The 24046-nt window shown below is 44.8% G+C and overlaps 1 protein-coding gene across 9 annotated transcripts in view; it reads right to left on the minus strand.

Moving 5' to 3' along the window:
- The window catches only part of PICALM (phosphatidylinositol binding clathrin assembly protein), an 82976-nt gene that overhangs the window by 17746 nt on the left and 41184 nt on the right, over positions 1-24046 (minus strand). For 2 of the 9 annotated variants that reach the window (XM_075851412.1, XM_075851418.1), the window contains exons 8-19: positions 23495-23536; positions 18944-19029; positions 15986-16109; positions 15681-15817; positions 12647-12747; positions 11047-11193; positions 7315-7395; positions 4521-4631; positions 3528-3659; positions 3420-3450; positions 3149-3248; positions 1646-1669 (exon numbers count right to left, since the gene is read on the minus strand). In XM_075851412.1, the coding sequence (XP_075707527.1) occupies positions 1646-1669; positions 3149-3248; positions 3420-3450; positions 3528-3659; positions 4521-4631; positions 7315-7395; positions 11047-11193; positions 12647-12747; positions 15681-15817; positions 15986-16109; positions 18944-19029; positions 23495-23536 (1116 nt within the window). Of the gene's footprint in view, positions 1-1645; positions 1670-3148; positions 3249-3419; positions 3451-3527; positions 3660-4520; positions 4632-7314; positions 7396-10819; positions 10892-11046; positions 11194-12646; positions 12748-15680; positions 15818-15985; positions 16110-18943; positions 19030-23494; positions 23537-24046 lie in introns of all 9 variants that reach the window. The other 7 variants (XM_075851420.1, XM_075851415.1, XM_075851414.1 and 4 more) reach the window with 7 other exon arrangements.

Raw genomic sequence — 24046 nt, forward strand, 5'->3', positions numbered from 1 at the left:
GATCCAACTGCTGGGAGCCCCACCAATCCCAAGAATGTGAATGGAGCAGGACTGCGTCTGTTCGGCCATCGCACCATACACTTTTATTGGAGCTAGTAGAGATAACATTCAGGATGGAGCGGTGGCCGAGCATTGGCAGTCCCGTCCCATTCACATGCGGCACTCCAGGGACACCGTTCATCCATCAGACATCACCTATCCTGTGGAGAAGTGACAAGATTATCATTATGAGAAAACCCCTTTAATAAAATTCTCCTCTGCTTACATGTTTAAATTGTCTGACCTTGAACAGAAAAAAAAAAAAAAAGGATGAAATCTAAACGGGTCAAAAATTCAGAGTAGAAGGTCTTCACATGTCCTTAAGAAATCGAAGCTCCATTCTATCGATATAATCCCCTTCATGGACAAAGTTAAGAGAAAGTTCTGTCTGCAGCCACCACTAGGGGGAGCTTAGTGCATACTGATTATATATTAAACTTCACAAGACCGTATGCAGAAAGCTCCCCCTAGTGGTGGCTGCAGGCAGATAGAATTTTCATTTTTAACTCCAGGACCTACATTTACACCCATATCGGCCATAAGCTCCTTGCCCCGCTATTCTCTCGTGGGCCACGGTGCAAAGGACTTTAGTGGCCTGAAGCAGGTGGTACAAGACATTACTATATCACACCGGCCATCTGCTTGTCAAGGGAGTGGCAGGCGATTATTAGGGTATTATGGGGCCCAGTTACAGCGCGGGGTTCCTGGAGGAGCACTATTACAGTGCGGGGAACTATTACCACCGGGGGCACTATTTGTTTGTCACTACTATTTTCAGGATCACTAAAGTAAAGACACCATTTGCTCCAGTATTTCTGAAGTGCATTATTTTGGGCCACTGTGCAATACAACAGGTATACTAATAGGGGCAAATGGGACAGCAACGGGACCAGCAATGCGGTGGATGCAGGTTGGGGAGCTTGTGTAGAGGGCGGGGAATACGAGAGGAGGGTGCTGGCAAATCAAGGAGCCAAAGATGTCTCAGTAGCAAACTCCGCAGAGACGACTCATGGCTGGGAGAAGTCATCATGGTGGTCTGGGCCGGATAGAAAAGAATGTGTTAAAACGGTCCTATAAAATGGTCCTATGAACAGCCCTCTATTTGGTGCTCCAACCACTATAATGATATATTAATACATTACTCAGTACAAGATTTTGGAGCTAAACCTCACAGTCTTAAAGGGTGGACACTCACTAAGCGATCCTCAGATTATCTGCACAGCAGCTCCAAAGTAGAGCAACACATAAGAAGGTAAGGAAGGGTCATGCAGAAACCATCATCAGTGCAGCGGAAATGATTGACAGGTCTCAGATGTAGTGAGGGAAGCAGCCAGTCTCCCATAGATCAGAACTCCGCTCATAAGTTATGTCCGCACCCAAGCGAGAAGAAGCAGGAGGAATCAGGAGGCAGCGCTCCATGCCGTCAGTGGAGGGGATAGGATGCAGCGTGCACCGGGTGCAGCGCAAAGAAGATTCAGGTCTCTAGACACACAATCAAACCGCGATTAGTGTGAAGCGCCAGCGAACAAGTGCCCGCGCCGCTGCAGAAAGGGTTAATCACAACTGCATGCCAGGTTAGAGCAGGGAGGCTTTTGGTTCAACTTACGTATGGTTGGAAATGCATGCCATTCTGTTTTATGGGTCATCGAGACGAACAACAATGCAATAACACAAGATTAGAACACAAAACTCACACAAGACAATACAGACATTGAGATCTCAAACAAACAGCTAGTAATAAAAGGTGCGGGGGTTGGGTACAAATACCAGAAACATCTGAAAGGCAACAGGGTAGATTTGATAAGGGAAGGCATTCCTAGGAAGACATTGGGGGTTTAGAAGGAACTGGATCTTACCAATATATATATATTAGCGGAGGGCCGACATACGACATGAAAACAGTAAATCAAGGCAGCAAAGGGTAGAATAAGACATGTTTTATGTCCTGCCAAGGCTCCGTGTCCCTTCTCTGTCCCAGCCATTTCTGCGGTGAGCTGAAGAGTAATCAGACAAATCGGTTGCTATAGACATGCTGCCTGACAACCCCACTGAACTGGTTGTTAGGTAGTGTGTCCTTAGCAACCAGACTGTCAGACACGTCTGCCGCTCAGCTTGAAACTAGTTTGGGGCTGTTCGGGCGATAAGAAGCTTGGCAGCCTTCATGCTATACCAGTGCCTATGGCCGGCTGCAGCATTAATGGCATTTTTGTGTAAAAAAACCCAAAAAACGAACCTTTAGGTAGAAAATCTCCTTAAAGGAATACCCGCTTTGGACCAGCCCTGTCCAGTAGTCTCTTCCCATGGAGATTCCGCTATCGTTGGGGAAAGCGGACTGCAGCCACATTGTGTTACATAGCGCCAATTCAATTCTAAGGAGGTCTATGTAATGCATTAAAATGTCTTTCTGTAGTAGTTTTCTCCTCCTGCCAACAGAGGCCGGTTTTCAAGCAAGGAAACAACCCTCTATTAACTCTATATAAACTATTAGACCATGTGGACAACCCCTTTATCTTCCTCACCGGTGCCCTGTTCATAATCAAACTAAAAAGGGACGATTCCCGTAAAAGTAGATGAAAGATTTGAATTACAGCCCCCCTCCAAAGTGCTGGGGATGTCTAAAGCAGCTCTGCGTCCCCTTCATTCTGAGGATCGTGGGGGTCCAAGAGTTTGGAGACCCAATGCTAAGAAATGGAAGCCAAATCCTGGCGATACTACTTCACTTGCTATGGAGGAAATAACCTTTTTAATGGCAATCCCCGAAACCAAGGTAATTATCACTGCGGTCACTAATAGCTGCTCTCAAGACAACGCACAATCTAAACCCGACCTCCATAGAAAACACTAATTCCCAAATCTCACAATCTAAACCCGACCTCCATAGAAAACACTAATTCCCAAATCTCACAATCTAAAGACTCATCTATGGCATTCTGCAAAGCTTCATCTCAGCGACAGACCGTAGATTGAGGGAAATCAGAACACAACATGCAGCCAATTTAGATAAAAGGATCAATATGGAGTTCACGGGAGGGACGTTCACTGTAAATATCACAAAATAAACCGAATATCTACATTCAGTACCAAACGTGCTGCAGAGACGGCGGCTTACCAGAGTCGCCGGGTTCCAGGTTGTGGTTGGGGCCACTTTTGGCTGCCAATTGGTCCCTCCTGTCAGTCTCTTTTCTCCAGGCTGACTCCAGTGAACGTCACTGAAATATTACAGAGCATTAGAAAATCAGTCTAGGGGGATCTGCACAACAAGAACGTCCCATAAAGTCTTGACTGCGCCCAATGATGTAGAGATGCCAAGTCCTATAACCTATCAAATCCACCTCCAGTGACCCCCCCCCCCCCCACCAAAAAACAAATCTCTCACTCACTTTTTTGGTGTCCCGTTCCCGATACCCAGATCTAAGAGACAAACGAAAGTCAATAAGAAAATCAAAAGGATTACAACGCAGACGATGGACACCGTTTTTTATACTCACTGCCCACAAGATTGGCCAGAGAGGAGTCCAAGTCATCAGACACGAGCTTGCCCATTGGGTTTCTGAATGAGGGCATGCCCTGATTTTGAGCAGATACGGTCGGCTTCAGCAGGCCCCCCAAGTCTTCAAAACCTTCAAATGTAACACATAATGATGTATCAAGAGGCTGCAATGTCTGAAGTAACAGCTTATTCTTTATCTTTAAAAAAAAAGTTCTGCAACTTCAGAATAGAATTAGTTTCCGTTCCTCGACATTTTCAAGATCTCTGCTTGTGGTCAGTGATTGTGCACACGAGGCTGAAAACCGTGGTAAGGAATTTAAAGCATATTAAAAAGTGGTGTAACTTTTTAATGTGCAACGATTAACGGTTTTCCCACCAGTTTGTTATGGTATATCACTGGAAGATGCCATTACTTACTCAGCAGTGGGGGGTTACACCTACCTGGCCCCCCAACGATCACTAGGGCAAAAAGGCCACTGTCCTAGCAAAGTGTAGGGGACCCTTTAGCCTTTTCTCGGCACAGCACCCAGTGTACAAAGTGGCGCAACTCCGCTCCAACACAGACATTACAGGGGTCAAATGAGGTTATGATGCTCCTGATTTACCCTGGCTCCCACTATAAAAAGCACGTGCCCTTTTAGGCATCCAGAGTGGAGTCTATGGCCAGGTTTATAGGCCGGACTGGGGAGGAAAAGGCATTGTCTGCATTACATAAATAGCCCCTTGATTTCAATAAGACCTGTGTAATGCTTCATATTTCCCCTTGCTGCAGATTACAATTGACCGCTGGGGGTCTCAGCAGCAGGACAATCATCAGCTTACTTTCAGGGGGGCATGGGATGGTCCAAAGTGGAGAACCCCATTGAATGAAAAATGTAATAAATGACAATATTACAGTTCTTCACCGGTAAAGATAAGGTGGGATAGCGTCATGTATCCTCTACACACCGATCATTCTCCCGCTGCGGAGAGGACAACGTTCAGAACTTACCAGTAGGGTCTACATTGATGTTAGTGGGAGACTTGTTGCCAAAAACGGAGTCGAAGTCGACATTAAGGCCACCAGAGGTCTGCGGTTGAACAGCTAGAGATGTTGTGAACCCTGAAAAAGACAAGTAAGGACTTAGATTTACTGCGGATTCATTCTTTTTTGCGTCGTCCGATTTCTCAAGTATTTACTCATATCCATTCAATCTCCACCTGAATGAAGCGGTCTAACCTGCAGGAACAGGGGGCCACCAGTAACCCAATAGTTATGTCAAATGTCAACATGGAAATGCCTCCTTAAAGGGGTACTCCCATCTCAGACATTTATAGCATATCCACAGGATACCCGCACCTATATATAGAATGGGGCACCCTGTCCTCTCGCTGGTACCCGGCAACTGATTTACAAGGTGGCCGGGAGTACGGAAACAGCGGAGCTTGCTGTGCTACACGGACTCCATACTCCCAGCCACCTCGTAACTCGGCCTGGTACCACATAAGCGAAGACGCTAGGACGGGGGGCAGGGTGGCCTATTTTAGATATAGGCGAGTGTCCCAGAGGTAGGACCCGCATCCATCAGACATTGATACCATAAATGTCAGAGAATGTTATACCCCTTTGATCTCTACGTAACATAAATTTCTGCAACGATCTGATAAATGTTGAGATTTTAACTCTGCACAATTTTCAAAACCACTGCTGTCTGTGAATGGACACATTCTTGTTTACATCCCAAGGCTGAAAACCTCACCTAATCCTGCTCGTTCAGGTGCACGAGCCGCTACAAGACATAGCCCTGATACACTCAACGACCTATCCACCTTGGTCACCATCATATTATTAGGACGAGCTTTCTGCCACTGGCTGTAAGCAATTGAATGTTTCCATCGACCGGCTGCAAGGAGAGATTTTTCTGCCCCCGGCCCAAACCCGTTTTTTAACACCTATCTGCTTTGGCTTCCTGTAGCTCATAATAAATATACGGTGGGGATTAACACCATCTGCCGTGAATGACTAAGACTTCTGTTTCTTATAAACAGTTTGTGTGTTTTCTGAACGGAGACATGGAGAGGACGATCTATTCACCGCCGCGAGCCACGCTGAACCTCTGCCAAGACAATTTACTCGGTATCTTCAGGCATCAGGATGACGGGAACAGCTGCCAACTAATGAGCATTCAACTAACAAAAAAACCAGGAGACGGAGCTGTATTTTCCCCCATCGGAGGATTTCTGGCTGATGCATTGCGGCACGTTACACCAGATATCAGAAAAATGACGACGACATCAATTATAGACTCACGAGATGTAGAAGAACCTTGTTTAAGGACAAGTCAGACAGGAGAGACTAGCTGTAGATCCGATGATCTGGTGAGCACCATGACACCCACTACACGGCCCCACAAACCGCCTAATAGGTAGCTACCAGAATTGACTAGCCAATGTGAGATGTGGACCCTCACCCTTCGTGCTCCGCTAAACGGCCCAGAGGGCGAGGTAATAGCACTTTTGTATTAGTTCGTTTGGCGCCTGGAACAACGGCACAGGTTATCTGGACCACTTTCCAAAAAGGAGCTCAAATGTACGAAATGCCATAGACTGTATAACCCCTGGGCATTACAGTGAATACTACATGGCTGCCCATCTGAAGGTTTTGCAGAGAGCATGCAGGAAAATCACTCCCAGTCACCTCTGACCAGAGCCATCCAGGTTTTATGTTCATGAACGTGTGTAGGGGGCATTCATACATCTATCCATACTGTCACGAGAGCACACACAATAGGCTGACAATTCCTGTTTTATGCAGCTCACTTGTCAGCTTTGCAGTGTAGACTTGGACAAGAGGACCAGAGTCATTTCATTACCAGTAGAGGGTGAGTGAATTAATGAGGTGTATTAGCTATATTAGATTAGGCAGGACAGTAAAGGCTACATGAACGCTTTTTCCTGATCATTGCCCCGTGTAAACAGGGCAACGATCAGCCGATGAACAAGCAAATGTTCACCGGCTGATTGTATCGTTTATGCAGCTAGAAATATTGTCGTTGTCGGCAGCGCATCTCCCTGTGTAGTAACAATTGCTTGTCCCCATATACATTACTGATTGTTGCGCCTTTTGAAAGGAGCAAACTAGCACCGATCAACGAGCTGCCTTGGAGCGGTTTGGCGCTCGTCTTCACGGCCCATATCGGGCTGTGTAAGAGGACCTTTACACTATACACACATAGATAAGACTGTATACAGCTCCACTGTCACTCCCTGGACTCTGGGGGGGATGGGGTTATAGTACATTACTTCCTGGAGACTGTTATAGTCTGACATCTGTCAATTAACTTCCATTCAATGCAACTGCCATAAAGCGCACACACCCTGCTGCACTGCCTATACAGGCAACAAAAGTAGTGTGTCTCCATCACAACGGAAAACATACAACATAAAAAAATAAAAACAAAAGCCAAACATTATTTCACTTTTACAGACTTCCCTCTAACTACTTCAACTAAAAATTAATTACACGAGACACTCCCATTAAAAGTTATACTGAATTTTCCCCACAAAACTATAGATCAATCTCAACCAACCGCTCTCGCAGTATAAAATAATGCCGGCAGATTGGACAACATTGAGGTGACCGGTTCCCTTTAAAGGCACAAAACTTTAATGCTAAAGTAAATTTGATCTATGGACGACACATAATAAACAATTATCCTTCTGCTATGTTACTATTGGACGGTCTGCTGCTCATTAGATTTCCAGCTCAGGACTCCATGGTTTGTCTATAGACTTGGATCACCTACCTCCATATAGACCAGCTACCGTAGAGGGTTCTGTATGGAAATGGGAAGCGTTCGGATAGACTTGAGGCCCACAGAAAGAATCTGTTAATTCAGGTGAGAGAATGAGAAGAGTCAATAGATGCAGGTCTCTATACACATCACACACAAGAGTTACTGCACACGCACATGAACAGATGGTGGAATGGATGTTACATACTCGTAGCCCAGCAGCGTGAAGCCATATACTGACCGCCATCATGAAAGGGTTTCTGGTTTTATGTAAATAAAGTTTAAAAGGAGGCAACCCCTTCACTAGAAATAGCTGCCCCTGCAATCTGCTGCCCGCCCGGCCATACATCTGTAGGATTAAATAGACATACAAATGGCCGAACAAGTAATGCATGGACAGGCTGGTTACGCCAGAGTAGGAGACCCTCTTACTTAGCTGGCTCATATTGGTGGGACCCCTTTATGAAGGTCATTATCTAAAAAATACTTTCAATTCCTCCCCTTTTTTCTGAATCTTTCCTTACGGTCAGAAAAAGGGAGGCTAAAAACCTATACAGACCTAATACTTCTCACAGCTGAGATTTTGCTACAATTATATCTACTTCAGGTAATATGGTTAGCTAAACGCACGAGCGGTAACATCTCTCCTGTTCTCATATTTTGCTACAATGTCTAAGTGCAGCTAAAATGTATCAATCTGGAGTACACCCGGTTAAGCTCCTACATAATGGTCTAGACCTGGATACAACTGTAGCACACACTCAGCTGTAAGTAGTATCAGGCTGGGTTCACACGCCGGGCCGCGGCAAAAAAAACGCGACAACATGCTATTTTAATGAATTTCAACGCGGTTTTCAAATAGGTTGTTAATGGCTACGCGGTTCTGAGAGCAAATCTGCTGCTTGCCTGCAAAACTACACGGCCATTAATCTATTTGAAAACCCCACCGAGTGGCGGTAAAACCACATTGAGCGTTTTTCGGCCGCATTGTGGCTGCGTTGTGGGCTCTGCGCATGAAACTGGCTTTAGGTCTGTACAGGTTATCTGGATGTAAACAAGAATGTTCCTAATTACTGACAGCAAGCAGAGATCTAGCAAATTGGAAGAAATTAAAACAAACTAGGTTATAACCTTGCAGAACGAATATACGTTTACCAAGCAGAATTTACATAAAACCGGAAAAAGTCTTTCAAATTCCTTAAAGTAAAATTCCTTCACTACGTAATTTAGCAGAGGATGAGCTCCTACAGTCTTGAGCCGCGACACGATTTTCTCTCGCCATCGCATGGTAAAATCTGTTACAGTTCTAGCCTCCGGCCTAGGGCGATTTATAGCAGCGTAATCACGATATAGACAACCGTCGATCGACTGACTACTATAGAACATATTGCTGGTCATCAGACTTTCTACTTTAGGTACTAAAAATCATCGCTATGTAGAAGATCGTGGCAATTTTTATTTTTTTTAGCAAAAACATGGTGGATTTTACTTCCGAAAACAGTGCCACACCTATTCACAGGTTGTGTGTGGTATTGCAGCTCAGCTTTAAATTGAGGTTTTTGTTTTAAATAAACTTCATGAATCACTTATGAATGGGAAACTTAAGACAAAGGGGCACAAACACCAACTGGACCCACACCCTACAGGACAAGCAGCAAATCAGACCATTAACGGCATCGGCTCGTCTGCATTCTGGCCGCCTATAGAAGACCATTGTGATCTCTGTACCCAAATTCAAAATTTTATATCAATATGTATTGCAGGGGAAGGGGCTAGTGTAAAGATGATACTTATAATGCAAATCACCAGAGAAGGCTCTGTACAGAAACCGAACCAGCAAGGAATGAAGGGACACTTTAGAACTGAAGCCTGCAGAATATGGAGTGCAGCTCTGAAGCCTGCAGAATATTGAATGCAGCTCTGGAGTTTAATATAAGATGTAACTCAGGATCAGTACAGGATAAGTAATGCATTCATAACGCTACCCAGTTTTCTATAGGAGGAAACCCCTGTCCATATGATCTATTAGGGTATATGGACATCAAAGAGATGGGTCTCCTCCTCTGGCCCCCTCCATGAGCCAGAATGGAGAGGTGCTTTGTTACAGCAGATCCAGTTCTGGCAGACTTCTGCCATCCAATTAAATAAACAGCCGTCGTGTAATACTACATTTTCCCTCGAGCAGCGGCCGCAGCAGGGGAAATGTGTGGTCAGAAGGGGCTTATCCCGGCAAAATAGTCAGTTTGTTGGTGTATCGGGAGCTGTACCCGCGGTAAATCGGCTCATCTCTGCAGATCCTTCAAGATAAAATTGTTCGTCTCTACATATAGCATTAAGGGGGCTGCTTTATCAATCTGTAAAAGGACTTGAAATGTGCAGCTACATTTTAACATTACTAACGTTACATAAGAGGAATTGCCATTCTGAAGTTAAACCAATAATCCGAAAATGGCTTATAATCACTGACATCGTGAGCGGAATTATATTTTATCCTCCTGACACATTCAAAGCTGCAAATTCCCTCTTCACAGATTTCTCTTTGTTTTGGAACCTCGTCAGACCCCATTATAAGTCAATGGGGTCCGATGAAAGCCAGGACTCCTGTAAACCGAGTTATAACGTATTTTAAACGGTTAAGGCCCTTTCACATTTCCAAGAGCGGAGACCTGAAATTATGACTGACAGGAGATGAACGTTTACACCATTACAACTATTGTATGTACCAGGAAGGATTTAAAGGGTAACCATCATTTCATTTATTTTTTTAATAATGTATAGGGCACGCAATTTCAGGAAATATTTTATTAACCAATTCAGCCCCTCACTGTGCAGAGCGTCTGGCAGGGAAGTAAGATCAGCGTTGCTGGTTATTATTAACGGGCTGAAACCGTCTTTCGTAGAAATCCCTGATGTACTGGGACATCGGGTGTCAGGAGCAGCCAGGATGAAGTGTCCCACACAGAATAGCTGTATTCAGTGCGTATGGCGCCGAACACGTATTTTCCCTAGCAACAACCAGTAGCGGAGGATAGGGGTGAATTGGTTAATAAAAATATATTGCAATATTTCCTGAAATCGCCTGCCCTATACGTTGTTAAAAAATAAATGAAATGATCGTTACCCTTGAAATTTGTAGAATCAATCGTCGACGTACCAGTACAGCCGGACCACAGCCATTGCCCCCTAATAGGAGGCAAATAATCTCGAATTTGGCTAAAAAAAACAACTCTCGCTCCCCTCTAGACAGGAGTATAGCAGATTATGTAACATGGTAAGTATCTACCTACGCACTCAACATCATATGCAATTTTAAAGTGCAGCTCGGTCTCCAGAATAGGTTTATCCTGCAGAATATCTAATAGCAGCACCAGGTACATTCCTGTATATAGGTTCAGAGCCCTAGGCGACTTCTATCACTATTTGTGCTGTAAGGGTTAAGGATGGGGACTCCACGGTTCATACAAGATGCTGGATCGGGAAGGTTTCGTACACCCACAGCATACAGGTCTTTGTATACCTGAGCTTGACCGTCCTACTCCACGACCATACATATGAGACTCGAACGGTTCAGAGAAAGGATTGGTATGATCTAAAGAACCAAAGACAATTGAGACTTGAGACTCCGGTCAGCGACAAAGCACCTAAACTAGTCGGAGAGGAGGGAAACCTAGAGGGTGGGAGGGGGTCTTTACAGACACAGCTGAAGCTACTGAGCAGATGGATATAGATTGAAGGGTACTTTACCAATAAATATGTCATGGTTAGGAGTCTTAGCAGTGAAACTGGCTGAATCTGTCGTTTTAACGGGTAGATGGGCACCGTCGCTAGGTTTACTGAGGAAAGGATTAAGGTTTGAGACGGACTCATCGACGGCTTCAGAAGTGAAAGGATCTTTTCCCCCCCGATTCAGAGACAGGACAGGAGAAGCAGAAAGAAAAGCAGATTAGAGGAAAGTCCATAAAACAGGTTGTTAGTAAGAAAGAAATCCAATTACACACTTATAGTACACCCATCCCCATATTCAGACGGTCACAGGTGCCAAATTCTTCTACCCAGGTACACAATCTTGCCAGGAACTGGGTGATACCGGGCAGCCCAGGAGACATGTTGGTAATGTAACCCACCCCCCCCCCTTTTCTACCATTACACCCCACTTTGCATCATCACCCAGGAAACCCTGTGTTTTAAACTGCCTACCTTAGCGCCATCTAGTGGGATTCAGATATGACCGCCCTTATAAACGCAGACCTGTAATCTCACCCCATACCAAGACGTATCTGTCCATTGAGGATACTGCAATGACGTCACAGTATACTGACCCAAACATCAGATTCACAGAATGTATTTCTCTCATTTGACACAAAGATCAAGTAACGGACCATTTTGTCTGCTCTGAATAATCTGGAGTGCAGGACCAGTACACAGCGGGGTAGGTGTAGGTTACCTTACTATTTCTAGCTGAATGCAAAATATCAAATGGAGGTCAGAAAGATGGGACCACTCCCAACACCCAAACTAGAGGGGCTGCAGAGCTATGAATGATATGTAGATTTTGAACTGGGTGCTTTGTATGAGCAGACCCCTTCAAGTTTGGGAGTAGGTCGGGGTACAAGCACGCCGACTGCGACCAATGGTTTCTTTAGGCATATTCCTGTTTAAGCGTGTTTCATATAATCAATATTTATCACCTATCTACAGGACAGGTGATAAATATCTGAATGGTAAGGGTCCGACTGCTGGGACCCCGACAATTCACGAGAACGGGCTTACCTAACTGGGAGTCGGATAAAAATAGAGTGGAAGTGCGCAAGCCCAAACACCGCTACATTTCCTATGTGGCTCCCAGGAACGGCAAGGTAAGCCCATTATCGGTGGGGGTCCCAGCGGTGAGATATTTATTGCCTATCCTGTGGACAGGTGATACATACGGATTATAGGAATACTGCTTTAAAGGTCAGATGATGCCTCTGATTGGACTCGCATTGCGCAAATTTTATGTCCAACTTTTTCCTCAATCAGGAGCAATAATCCAAACTAAATTCTGCCCCAGGAGGAGAAAAGAGCACACGTGCCATTATCCAACATCCCAAATCTTTGACTCCGCAGAAAGCAGGCGACACTCCGGCTGCCCCTTATACATCAGATTGTCAGCAATTATGTTGTGTGTATGGCCGGCTTTGCAGAAATCCTCCTCATTTCCCACCCACAAACTACTGTAAAAATTCACCTTCATTCCAAAAAATGTTAAAGGATGCGGTAAGCTGGTGTAAAGCTTTACATTGCAGCATGTTCCAGGCTTAGGGAAATTCCTGCCGGCGGTAGAAGATTCCGGCACGGTGCTTACCTCCCCATGTACTTGCTACTTGCGGCACGGCGCTCAGCGGATGAACAGCTGGCTGGAAACTTGGCTGCATGTCAAGTAAGTCATTTGGCAGCTTGGAACTGCTGAGAAGAGAAAAGTACAAGCGCTGTTATGTCTGTGCAATTACACTCAGCCCACACAAATATCTCACCCGCGACGGCCGGGCTCAGACACAACTTCTACAGCTTCCAGGCATCGTTATACTACAAAAACAATTATACCTATGACCAACGTCACTGATTAGACTAGTCCAGAAGAGACACCTTATACGTCAACCATTCTGGCCATAGGCCAGCTGGATCTTGTAGTTCTTAGCCAGATCTAGAAGTCAGATGCAATGGTGAGCAGCCAGCAATGACAATCGGTCCACACAAGCAGCCTGAGGCGTAACCACTGACCGGGGACCAAAAATTGCATTGCAATAATATATTTATGTGAAGTGAAGGAACTTACTAATATACTTTCATTTAAAATTCTGTACTAAATGGTGCAGTTCAAACCTCGTGAATTGTTTCCAGAAGACCTGGAGCTTTTCTAATAATGATGATGCTCCGACACGGCCCCAGGTGACTGAGGGCTTGCTTCATGTGCGGTTTGTGAACATGACCACAAGGGGCAGTCAGATTGCCTATTGCTTGAGTCCCGAGCAGACGACCAGCTAGCGCTTTGCTCGGGACTCCAGCACTGCTCCCGACGTCCATATTTGGTCAATTCAGGGGTTCCCTATCGCTGGAGATCGCGAGCAGAGCATCAGCTGATGCTTTGCTCGGGGACTCCGGCACTTCTGCCCACGTCACGGTCATTATCCATATATGGACAATGACATCGGCAGCACTACTGGAGTCCCCTGAGCAAAGAATCAGCTGATGCTCTGCTCGGGAACTCCAGCAATAGGAAACCCCTGAATTGACCAAATATGGACGTCCCGAGCAAAGCGCCAGCTGATGGTCTGCTCGGGACTGAAGCAATAGGCAATGTGGCAGCCCCTTGCAGTCATAGTATATATATTATTGAAATCCAATTTTTGATCCCCCAGATAACACCTTTAACCCCTTAATGACCGCCGATACGTCTTTTTACGGCGGTCATTAGTGGGCTTTATTCTAGAGCGCCGCTATTCTACGTCGCTGCTGTAGAATAAAGTAAACAGAGCAGGGAGCCGTGAAATCTCCCTGCTCTCAGCTGCCAGAGGCAGCTGAGGGCTGGGGGCGTCTCTGCTCTGCCGGGTGAGATCGATATTAGTATCGATCTCACCCGTTTAACCCTTCAGATGCGGTGCGCAATAGCGAGCACCGCATCTGAGTGGTTTTGGAGAGAGGGAGGGAGCTCCCTCTCATCTCACTGACACCCGGCGATAAAATCGCCGAGTGTCTGTGTCTCTAATGGCAGCCGGGGGTCTAATAAAGACCCCCAGGTCTGCCTGGAGCGAATGCCTGCTAGATCATGCCGCAGGCATGACCTAGCAGATGCCTGTCCGTTTTAAACGGACAGGCAGTAATACACTGCAATACAAAAGTATTGCAGTGTATTATAATAGCGATCGGAGGATAGTGAAGTCCCCTAGTGGGACTAGTAAAAAAGTTAAAAAGTTTAATAAAGTTAATAAAAAAAAAAAAAGTGAAACAAAAAAAATGAAAAACCCAGCTTTTCCCCTTACAAAATGCTTTACTATTAAAAAAAACTACAATAAAGCAAAAAAGTTACACATATTTGGTATCGCCGCGTCCGTAACGACCCAGACTATAAAGCTGTTACATTATTTAACCCGCACTGTGAACGCCGTAAAAAATAAAATAAAAAACAATGGAAAAATTGCTGTTTTCTGTTAATCCTGACTTAAAAAAAATGTGATAAAAAGTGATCAAAAAGTCGCATCTACTCCAAAATGGTACCAATAAAAACTGCAAGTCGTCCCGCAAAAAACAAGACCTTATACAGCTATGCCGACGCAAAAATAAAAAAGTTACAGCTCTTCGAATGTGACAATGGAAAAATGTAAAAAATGGCTTGGGCATTAGGGCCCAGAATGCAAGCAGGGGGAAGGGGTTAATATAGGACTATGTTGCAATAGTCACGACAAACAGGTAATAAATACTACAGTCCTTTATTGCCATCAGTGAACTTTAGCAAGAACAGGAAGCCACAAGGCAAATAAGTGATAAGCAACAGATAAAAAAGGGAAAGCAATAAAACTGATGCACGTGGAAAATAGATAAACTACAGAGCAGGTGGAGAGGACGTATCCGGTGACCGATCCCTAGTTTCACTGACATGTCACTTCTGCAAAACCTTTGTATCGTATTCTATACACTGATGAAAAATTAACTTTTCTTCACCGATAAGAGGTTTGTATCAATAATAGAATTATATTCCCCAATGGAAATTAATGGAGTCTGAAAATAATGCAGTATATTATTTTGATCTGTAGTTCTATTCGTACAGATGATCTACGGGTGTCTTCTGGCGGGCTGTTCAGTCAAGGGCAGGGGCTGTCAGAACCTACCCGGGAACATGTATAGGGGGTGGGTTAAAGACACTGCCTGGGACCTGAGCAGTCTGCCGAAGACACCACGGGGACCAGGTAAAACAACTTTGGGGCAGGGAACCTCAGCTCCAGGCGATAGCTCTGAGTATCACTTAAAATATGGAGAAATTCTGTATTCCATGACTGTACGGATCTCTATATTTCAACTATAGGCCAAGATTATACAAAGCATTACCAGGAGAAAAAAGCAAGGTAATGTGAAAGAGCTCAATATGGTCAAATTCATTTAATACGGCATCAATGGGATCGAACGTGCCAGATTATTAAATGTTCTGGATTATTGCAGAGTAATGGAAAACCTACTTGTAAGGACAGAGAGACTCCGAGAAATTTCCAGACTACATTGCAGTTCTCTGCTGAAAATAAGTGCCAGATTACAAAGATTTCAGATGAATAGAATTTTACTAGAAATACCTTGGAGATTTACACGGCTCCACTTCCAGGTGCGGATGACAGAATTGACAAACATACCTGTTTAATGAAGTAGGTGTTGAAAACAGGTCGATTGCAGCCGTCGTGTTTATACTGCCGGCCGACGACGAGACAGGGGAAGAGGCCGTAGTGGAAGCATTGTGAGGCTTTTTGGCGAGATCCTTAAGACGCTGTTCCTTAAGGAAACACAAAAAATCATAAAGGAAATGCAAAGTGGTTTATAAAAAAATACAAATAAAAAAATACAATAAAATAAAAATAGATGACATCAGTATGGAAGAAAATCAATGGGGGAATGACCGGCAGTCGTCTCATTGTGTGACTTACAAACAGGACCACATTACCTTTAATGCTTTTAGTCGGGCCTGCTCCTCCTCCAGAGCGGCCTGCTTTTCCCTTTCATCCACCCTAGTAAGAGACAGGCCTGTACTTGCGAGTGATGACACAGCGTTGGAAAGCGTTGTCGCCCTGTAAAAAAAAAAATGAGGGGGGTCTCATTTCTTACAGCGCCTCAAAAACGGTACAAGATTATTAATGGCACTCAGAATTGCGATATCTGGAGGTGAGAGGCTCTTTAGAACCTATAGGGGTTGTCCAGGTTCGAGGCTGTTATCTATACCGATGACCTATCTACAGGATAGCTCCTCAGTATATGATTGGTGGGGGGTCCGACTCCCAGAACAGGCACCGATCAGCTCTTCTGGCTGCCTCCAGGCACCAGAAGCTACACAGTGGTCGGTGTCGGAAGCAGAATTCTCCGGTCACAGTAGAGCGGTCATGATGGGTTACTACAGCTCTGCTCCTATTAACCTAAATAGGAGCAGAGTTGCAGTAACCCAGCACGGCCGCTCTACTGTGACCGGAGCCATCTGCTTCAGACACTGACCACTGCATAGCTTCTGGTGCCAGGAGGCTGCCGGTACAGCTGATCGGTGCCGGTTCTGGGAGTCAGACCCCCACCGATCATATACTGATTACCTATCCTGTGGATAAGTCATCAGTATAAAAGACAGTCCCCTGCTTGGACAACCCCTTTAATCATTGAAGAGCAAATTTAGGGTTTTCCGAGATGAGGAGTGTGTGTTTCTCTGGTTTGGACAAGAGCTTTTTGTTAGAAGAGTCCCCCGACAATAAGCTGATTCTACTATCAGTCGTGCAATCAGGATCTGCAGTACATGATACCGAATCCATTGTAAGCAATAGGTTGCTAATGTAATACAGGCACTTTATAGCGAGAGGCGCTCTTTGTAGTGACTCCAGTATGGCTGATCACAAACAGGGGAAACTCGCACTATTAACAGACTGAGAAGAGGTTGTATTAACCCCCTGATGAACAGCAATATATCCGTCACTCATCTGGAGGCTATTGCACGATGTTGGAGTAGGCGGCTGTGTTTTAAACTCTGATCCCTGGGGTTTAACCCCTTATAAGGATGAATGGATAAAGTGACACCCAAGTGGTTTGATAGAGGATGCAATTACAGGGGGCACTGATGGGTTACCATGGCAGCTGGGGCCACCAAGCCTGTCATCGGTATATGCCTATTAAGCAGCGCCAATTGTAGGTCCTAATAGCCTGCCCGTCCGTATATCTCGGAAAAGAAATAATGCTTTGGAATACTAAGTCTTTGCGCAGGAAGATCATGTGTGTAAATCACTGCATCGTTTTTCTCCTAGCTGCACAGAGATTACAGATAAAACAAGTCAGCAAAAAAAAAAAGTTACAAGGAGAAAATCCGCTGTACTATGCAATAAAAATACATGCACTTTTTATATGTAGTACAATACAGGGTGTCGTCCTGCTGGGACCCTCAGCGATCAGCTATAATCTGTGGAAAGTACCTGCCAGCAAGTGTTGAATTCCCCTGCAGCGCTACCACAGGGGAAATAAAGTATTACACAGTGACCATTGCAACCACGTGCCAGGTCCTGCAGAGTGAGAAATGCGCTTTTGTAGCTGCTCTGCGCTCCGGTTGACAGAGAAGCGTCCTGAACTGGAAACACTTCTCCCTAATAGAGCATCTGAAGACACAAGACGTCCATAGAATCACGATACGGGCGCGTGCGTGAAAACAAACCCAAGCCGTTCATGCAGCACGGTGTTAAAAAACTTGCCTCAAAGACTGGTGAACAGAATACATTACACAGTTAATGCGTTCTCCGTGCTGAAGACGATTGTTAAAGAGGCTCTGTCACCACATTATAAGTGGCCTATCCAGCAAGGCAAGCGTAATCTCGTTTGAAATGACAGGTTACATCGTAATCTCGCGAGATTACGCTTGCCTTGCTGGAATCTCACAGGAAAGATTCAGAAGTGTCAGGATTCTGAATAAACATCACGTCCAGGCTGGTAGTGATGTATATTCATTGTCAGGACACTTCAGTAATGTTAGTGTTTGTGTATGAGGCTGCACATAACGATATAACTATATCGCTAGTGCAGTGTAAATGAATGGAGAGAAGTGTATGACGCCGATTGGTCACTGATTGGTCGCGTCATACACTCCTCTGTACAACGCCCACTTGGTCTAAAGTAAAAACATGCCCACTTGGGCATTAAGAAACTAATTAGCCTAAAGCTAAAAATCCCAGTAGATTAAAACAAACAGCCGGGAACGCGCCCTCTACGCGGAGGATAATCCATTTATGGCTTACAGATAACCAGCCATTCAGAAACCGAAAACATAATAGATCCATATTTAGTGGCATCTCCTGGGCAAAATGAAGCATCCTGCTGGAGGTCTGCCATGTGAGAGTGGCATTGCTGCCTGCAAGGCTTATATAATCAGCAATCTCAGATCTCATTTACATGTAACCAGAGAATGAAAGGGAGTTTTCTGCGGGGTTAAAACATTCAGGAACAGGCCGTCAAAACATTAGAACACTCTGCTGCGGCCGAGAGGTGTATTATGATGTTCTGCAGCAGCTACGATACACACTGCAGCTGCTGAAGATCCTCTTTATTATTTTAGAGTGGTAGCACTGCACAGTCAGTGACGAGAAATCCTTGCCAGACTTCCTGCAGGAAATAAGCAACACCTAGGTAGCGCCGCTGATCTCGGTGCCATCGTCAGAATCTGATGTTTATACAGATATTATTAACGTGTATTATACCTTTATAATCTAAAGCACTGAACATATCCAGCGTATCATAAAACAAACACAAAGTGCTACTAAAACGAGTGTGGAAGCATTAGTCTACAGAAATGACAATCCGTGCCGCGAGCTCGATGAGAACACCCCAGGGGGAGCTTCACATGACACCAAGAATATTTATTTTCATCTGAAATCTGTGTGTCTACCTGCTCGCTGCCGTCGAGTCTTTGATTTTCTTCCCTTCCAGAGAGGCTAAGTGTTGTTCCAGAGCATCGAGTAGACTGCTTGGAGCCTGAGAAGATAATACATCCAAATCAGAAGAAATCCGGCAGCGAGACATTCACATTCAACTTCAGATGTATTGTTACAAGCCGCTGCCGGCACAAGAAAAATGCAGAAGGTGGCAGATGGCACGGATACGCCAACTGCATGACCCAATATTGACAGGCTATGATGGGGTGATGGTGGCAGCGAAGGACAGAAACGCAGCCAAGAGGGACCAGAAACAAAATTATCTGGCGGCCCGATGGAGCCCACCAGTCATTTCTATTTACAGCTGAAGTCGTTCTCAATCACTCGTTCTCAAGGATAGATGAAAAAACAAAATTTCAGAGACGAGTGTGTGAAAAAATTTTTTTTTTAAATATTAATAAAATGGATCGGAAAAGAATGAATAAACGAGGCTCTGCTCTCATCTGCGTCAGACCCTCCACTGCAGATCCAATCAAAGCGTCGGACCCCATTATAAGTCAGACTTATTGGGCGCCGACTGATTATAAACCACGACACAGATGTGAACAGAGCCTAAATTGTGCGTTTCCTTTAATTATCCACAAGCCACCGCAGTAATAACACGTCACCAGTAACAGACTAATATTTTCACATCACATTAGTTGCAGATATCACAAAATATAACTTGCAATCGATACTTTAAAGATTAGACCTGATATTGTCAGAAAGGATAGGAGGGCTTCAGCGCCAAAGTTGGAGGGAGAAGGTGATCAAAAGAAAAATGTAATAATCCATAAAGTGTACGTCAAAGATTTTTATTACTCATCTACTATGCCGAGATAAAACCATGTGAAATGACAGGCCTGAAGCCTGAGGCTGCACTACTGAGAGGTTCTGATGGCAAAATGTTATGTTCTTATGTGTTTGTTGTGAAAAACTTCCGTAGATTCAGATCACCGTCCACATCAATGCACACAACCAGCACTATTCAAGCCACAGATGATGAGGATATATGGCAATATGGTCCAATTCCATGACAATCTGTAGTCATCAATCTCTCAGTAGTGCAGCCTCAGGCTATAGGCATCATGTCTAGTCATTATTACAGAACGATTTTCATATTTTTACTGTAATGGAACTTTTTATATTCTTTTCAAAGGTGCCAGTCTATGTGGCTGCTATGAGGCCCCAGTCCTGGTTACTTCCATCCCCTTTACTATTCTGATTTTTTTTGTTGCGGAGTCCGATGCGGTTTCCATGTCAAAATCAGCGCCAAAAAACTGAGTGTGAACTGGGCCTAATGTGTTAAAAACCTGCGCAGACCCTCTCCAGAGAAACGAATACTTTAAAGTGATTATGTCCCTTTAATGTGAACTTACATTTTTGCACATATATAAACAATGAAACTCAATATTTTTTTGCTAACTAATCATTAACTGGTAATCCCCCGACCTGTGCACGCAGGCCTTCCTGGCACCTGTAGATCCACATGATGTGGGCACTTTAGGTCGTCTATGTTGGCACTTTATGTAGCCAGTTCTCCTCTCCATAGTTCATAGGAGCTACATACGGAACAAAAGCAGTGCAGCTAAAAAAAATACTGCATTAGATTTGCATATAAAGAACATTTATAGGTGTTCGGTGCAGGGATCCTAAAAACAAAGGTCCCTTTACACAAGACATAGGATTCTTTTGTTTCCTGGTGATGGAAATGATACCTGGCCAGTTCGTCTTTGGTTTTAAAAATTGCTAAGTGTAAAGGAGCCTGTAAATATAACTATTCATGTACGATCATATAAATGGACATTCCCTTAAAGCCCTCTCTGTTTTGTCTTCTGAGATGTGGGGCTTAGTGCCCCCTACTGACAGCCCCCTACTGACAGCCCCCTACTGACAGCCCCCTACTGACAGCCCCCTACTGACAGCCCCCTACTGACAGCCCCCTACTGACAGCCGGATGGCTCCAAGCACAGTAAGGCTGGGTGTACTTATCGGAGCACATGCGTAAGGCTGCCAGAAGAGGACGTCCGGAATGTCGATCAAGTCAGAATCGGCGTCATTAGGGAACAAGCGAGCGTCTCACTCTCCATAACACTTTAGGCCTTATTCACACGGCCGTGTTTGGTCCGTAATATACGGACCGTATGTCGGCCGCATCATAGTCATTCATGACCCTGAGTCACTGCCTTCCCGCGGGACTACCATCCCGTATTGAAAACCTGATTAGAGTACTGGACAGTATTCCTGCAGGAAGGCAGTGACTCCTAGTATCATAGATTATTATGATGTTAGGAGTCCGGCTCACTGAACTGTGTTTGGTCCGGGAAACGCAGCAGACATGTGGACCGTATATCACGGATCAAACACGGTCGTGTGAATTAGGCCTTATTTTCATACATCTTTTATTATTATTCACACAGGGACTTGTGAAGACAGCTATTTATATACACTATAAGGCAGTGGTGGCTGCTTGGGTCGGGGCTTATATCCTCCTGACCGGTTCCCTTTAAATTCAACGAAACGTCAATTCCAAGCAAGCAGCCGCTGCCGCCTCCCAGAACGTGGAGAGATATTGCTGTTCGGCAGATGTCGTGGCTGCCTGCAGCCGTCATCCATTATAGTCCTAGGATCAATACGCCAGAATTAATGATGTAAAGTACAGAAGTCTCTAGTGAGCCGGCGGCTGCGTACCAGGGAGCTCTGTCCTCAGGGAAATCTCTGCACCACAAAGCAGCTGGAACCCACACATCTGGACGGAGAACTGGCAACTTCCTTAGACGAAGAGTACTAAACGTGGAGAAATAAAATTCCCCCAACACATTCCTCTGGTCTGATCACAGTAATGAGTGGGTCTTCTACGCTGTGATCTGTGTGAGCCTGGAAACACGAATAAGTTCATCCTCCCATACTGCCGGCGCCATATCTAATAACCCACGACCAAAGAAAACGGAGGTAGAGACTTCTGGGAGTGCGGGGAAAACCCCAGCGTGACTGTCATCATGGAGTTTCCCCAAATCTCAGGGAGATTAAGGCAAATAGAAGACTACAGTAGCGGTTGTGAAATTGCTCAGCTGATGAGACAATACGGGCTGTATGCTTGAAAAAGGGAGTGTTATACGGAGAACAGATACGATTATTGATGCAGGTTTTGCACTGGAAAACCACCACTTTATCACATAATAGAATGTCCAGGAGCGGGAAGGGGTTAGAGGAACACTCCAGGCAGGACGCTCACGCTTATGCCTAGCGCAGGGTATAGGGGGCGATGCATGACACGGATTCTTTTCTTGCCGTTCTTTAAATCATGCAGAATCCCGCGAGGCCCTGCACTAGGTATAACACAATATCGGTTTTTCCTGGAGTGTTCCTTTAACCCCATCGCGCACCCAGACGTACTATTACCTCCGGGTGCGTGGGGTGAGGTTTGTAGCGAGTGCCATATGCTGCGGGTGTCGGCTGTATTTTACAGCGGACACCCGGGACTAACAGCCGGGAGCAGCGATCGCGCTGTTCCTGGCTGTTTAACCCCTCAAATGCTGAGGCGTTGGAGGGGGCGGCCCCCTCTGACAGCTCTTCGCCCCCATCCGCCCCGCAGTGAGATCTGGGGGTGACGACAGTTGTTATGGCAGCCCAGGGGCCTAACGAAGGACCCCAGGTCTGCCTTCACTTTGCCTCTGGTATGATGTGCCTATGGCAGGGCTTAACAGAAGCCTGTAAAAATGACAACATACTGCAATACGTTAGTATTACAGTATATTGTACCGGCGATCTAACGATCGCTGGTTCAAGTCCCCTAGGGGGGCTAATAAACTGTGTAAAAAACGTTTTCAGCAGTGAAAAAAAATGTAAATATTAAAAGTTCAAAAACCCCCTCTTTTCACATTTTCCTTGTAAAGTAATGTAAAAAATAAAAAAAGTTAACAAAATTGGTATCACTGCGTCCGTAAAAGTCTGAACTATTACAATATAGCATTATTTAAGGCGCACACCGAACGCCGTAAAAATTAAAAAACATTTAAAACGGCAAAATTGCTGGTTTTTGGTCAACTTAGCTCTAAAAAAAATAGTAATAAAAACGGATCAAAAAATTCTACATACCAAAAATTGGTACCAATAAAAACTAGTTCGTCCCGCAAAAAATAAGCTCTCACACCGCTCAATCGGTGAAAAAACAAAAAAGTTGGCTCTCAGAATGTGGCGGCAACATTTTTTGTAACAAAAAGTTTATCATCAATAAAAGTAGTAAAATATATTAAAAAAAAAAAAAATTTTTATTTGAAAAACTAAAATAAAAAAATGGCTTCGTCCCGAAGGGGTTAAGCGCATATAGCAGGTGCGTATGTATAATGGTACCTCCTGTAGTAGCTGAGAGACACACACACATATATTGAACCGCTTAAAAAAGGAGCCTACATAGTTCCACCAGTGTCTCTAGACTTCTGCCCTCCAGCAGGTAATGTTTTGAGACTTACTTTATCTTAATATAAAAATTAAGGTTCAATAGCAGAAAATGACACTTCTCTTACCTGAGATAGATCGGGTATATCTCCCCTGTCAATCCCGACTTGCTACAAAAGGAGAGAGGAAAAAAAGAAGTGTTGATAATCCAAGTATATCCCTGTTCATCTTCCATAACATCCACATATTAACAGTGCGCTGGTCACATAGGAAGGAGTAGAAACAGCCAGCAAAGACAGGGTTAAAGAGGACTGGCCATCTCTCCTGACAGGTCTATTTTAGTAAATATTTGTATTCCCCATACAACAATTCTGTAACATGTTTTCTAAGGCTATGTTCACACGGGGTCTTTTGCCGAGTTTTTTGACGCGGAAACCGCGTCGCAAAACTCGGCAGAAACGGCCCGAGAACGCCTCCCATTGATTTCAATGGGAGGCGTCGGCGTCTTTTTCCCGCGAGCAGTAAAACTGCCTCGCGGGAAAAAGAAGCGACATGCCCTATCTTCGGGCGCTTCCGCCTCCGACCTCCCATTGACTTCAATGGGAGGCAGGAGAAAGCGTATATCTCGCTGTTTTATGCCCGCGGCGCTCAATGGCCGCGGGCGAAAAACGGCGCGATAA

This window comes from Rhinoderma darwinii, chromosome 2, assembly GCF_050947455.1.
Source record: "Rhinoderma darwinii isolate aRhiDar2 chromosome 2, aRhiDar2.hap1, whole genome shotgun sequence".
Lineage (NCBI taxonomy): Eukaryota > Metazoa > Chordata > Amphibia > Anura > Rhinodermatidae > Rhinoderma > Rhinoderma darwinii.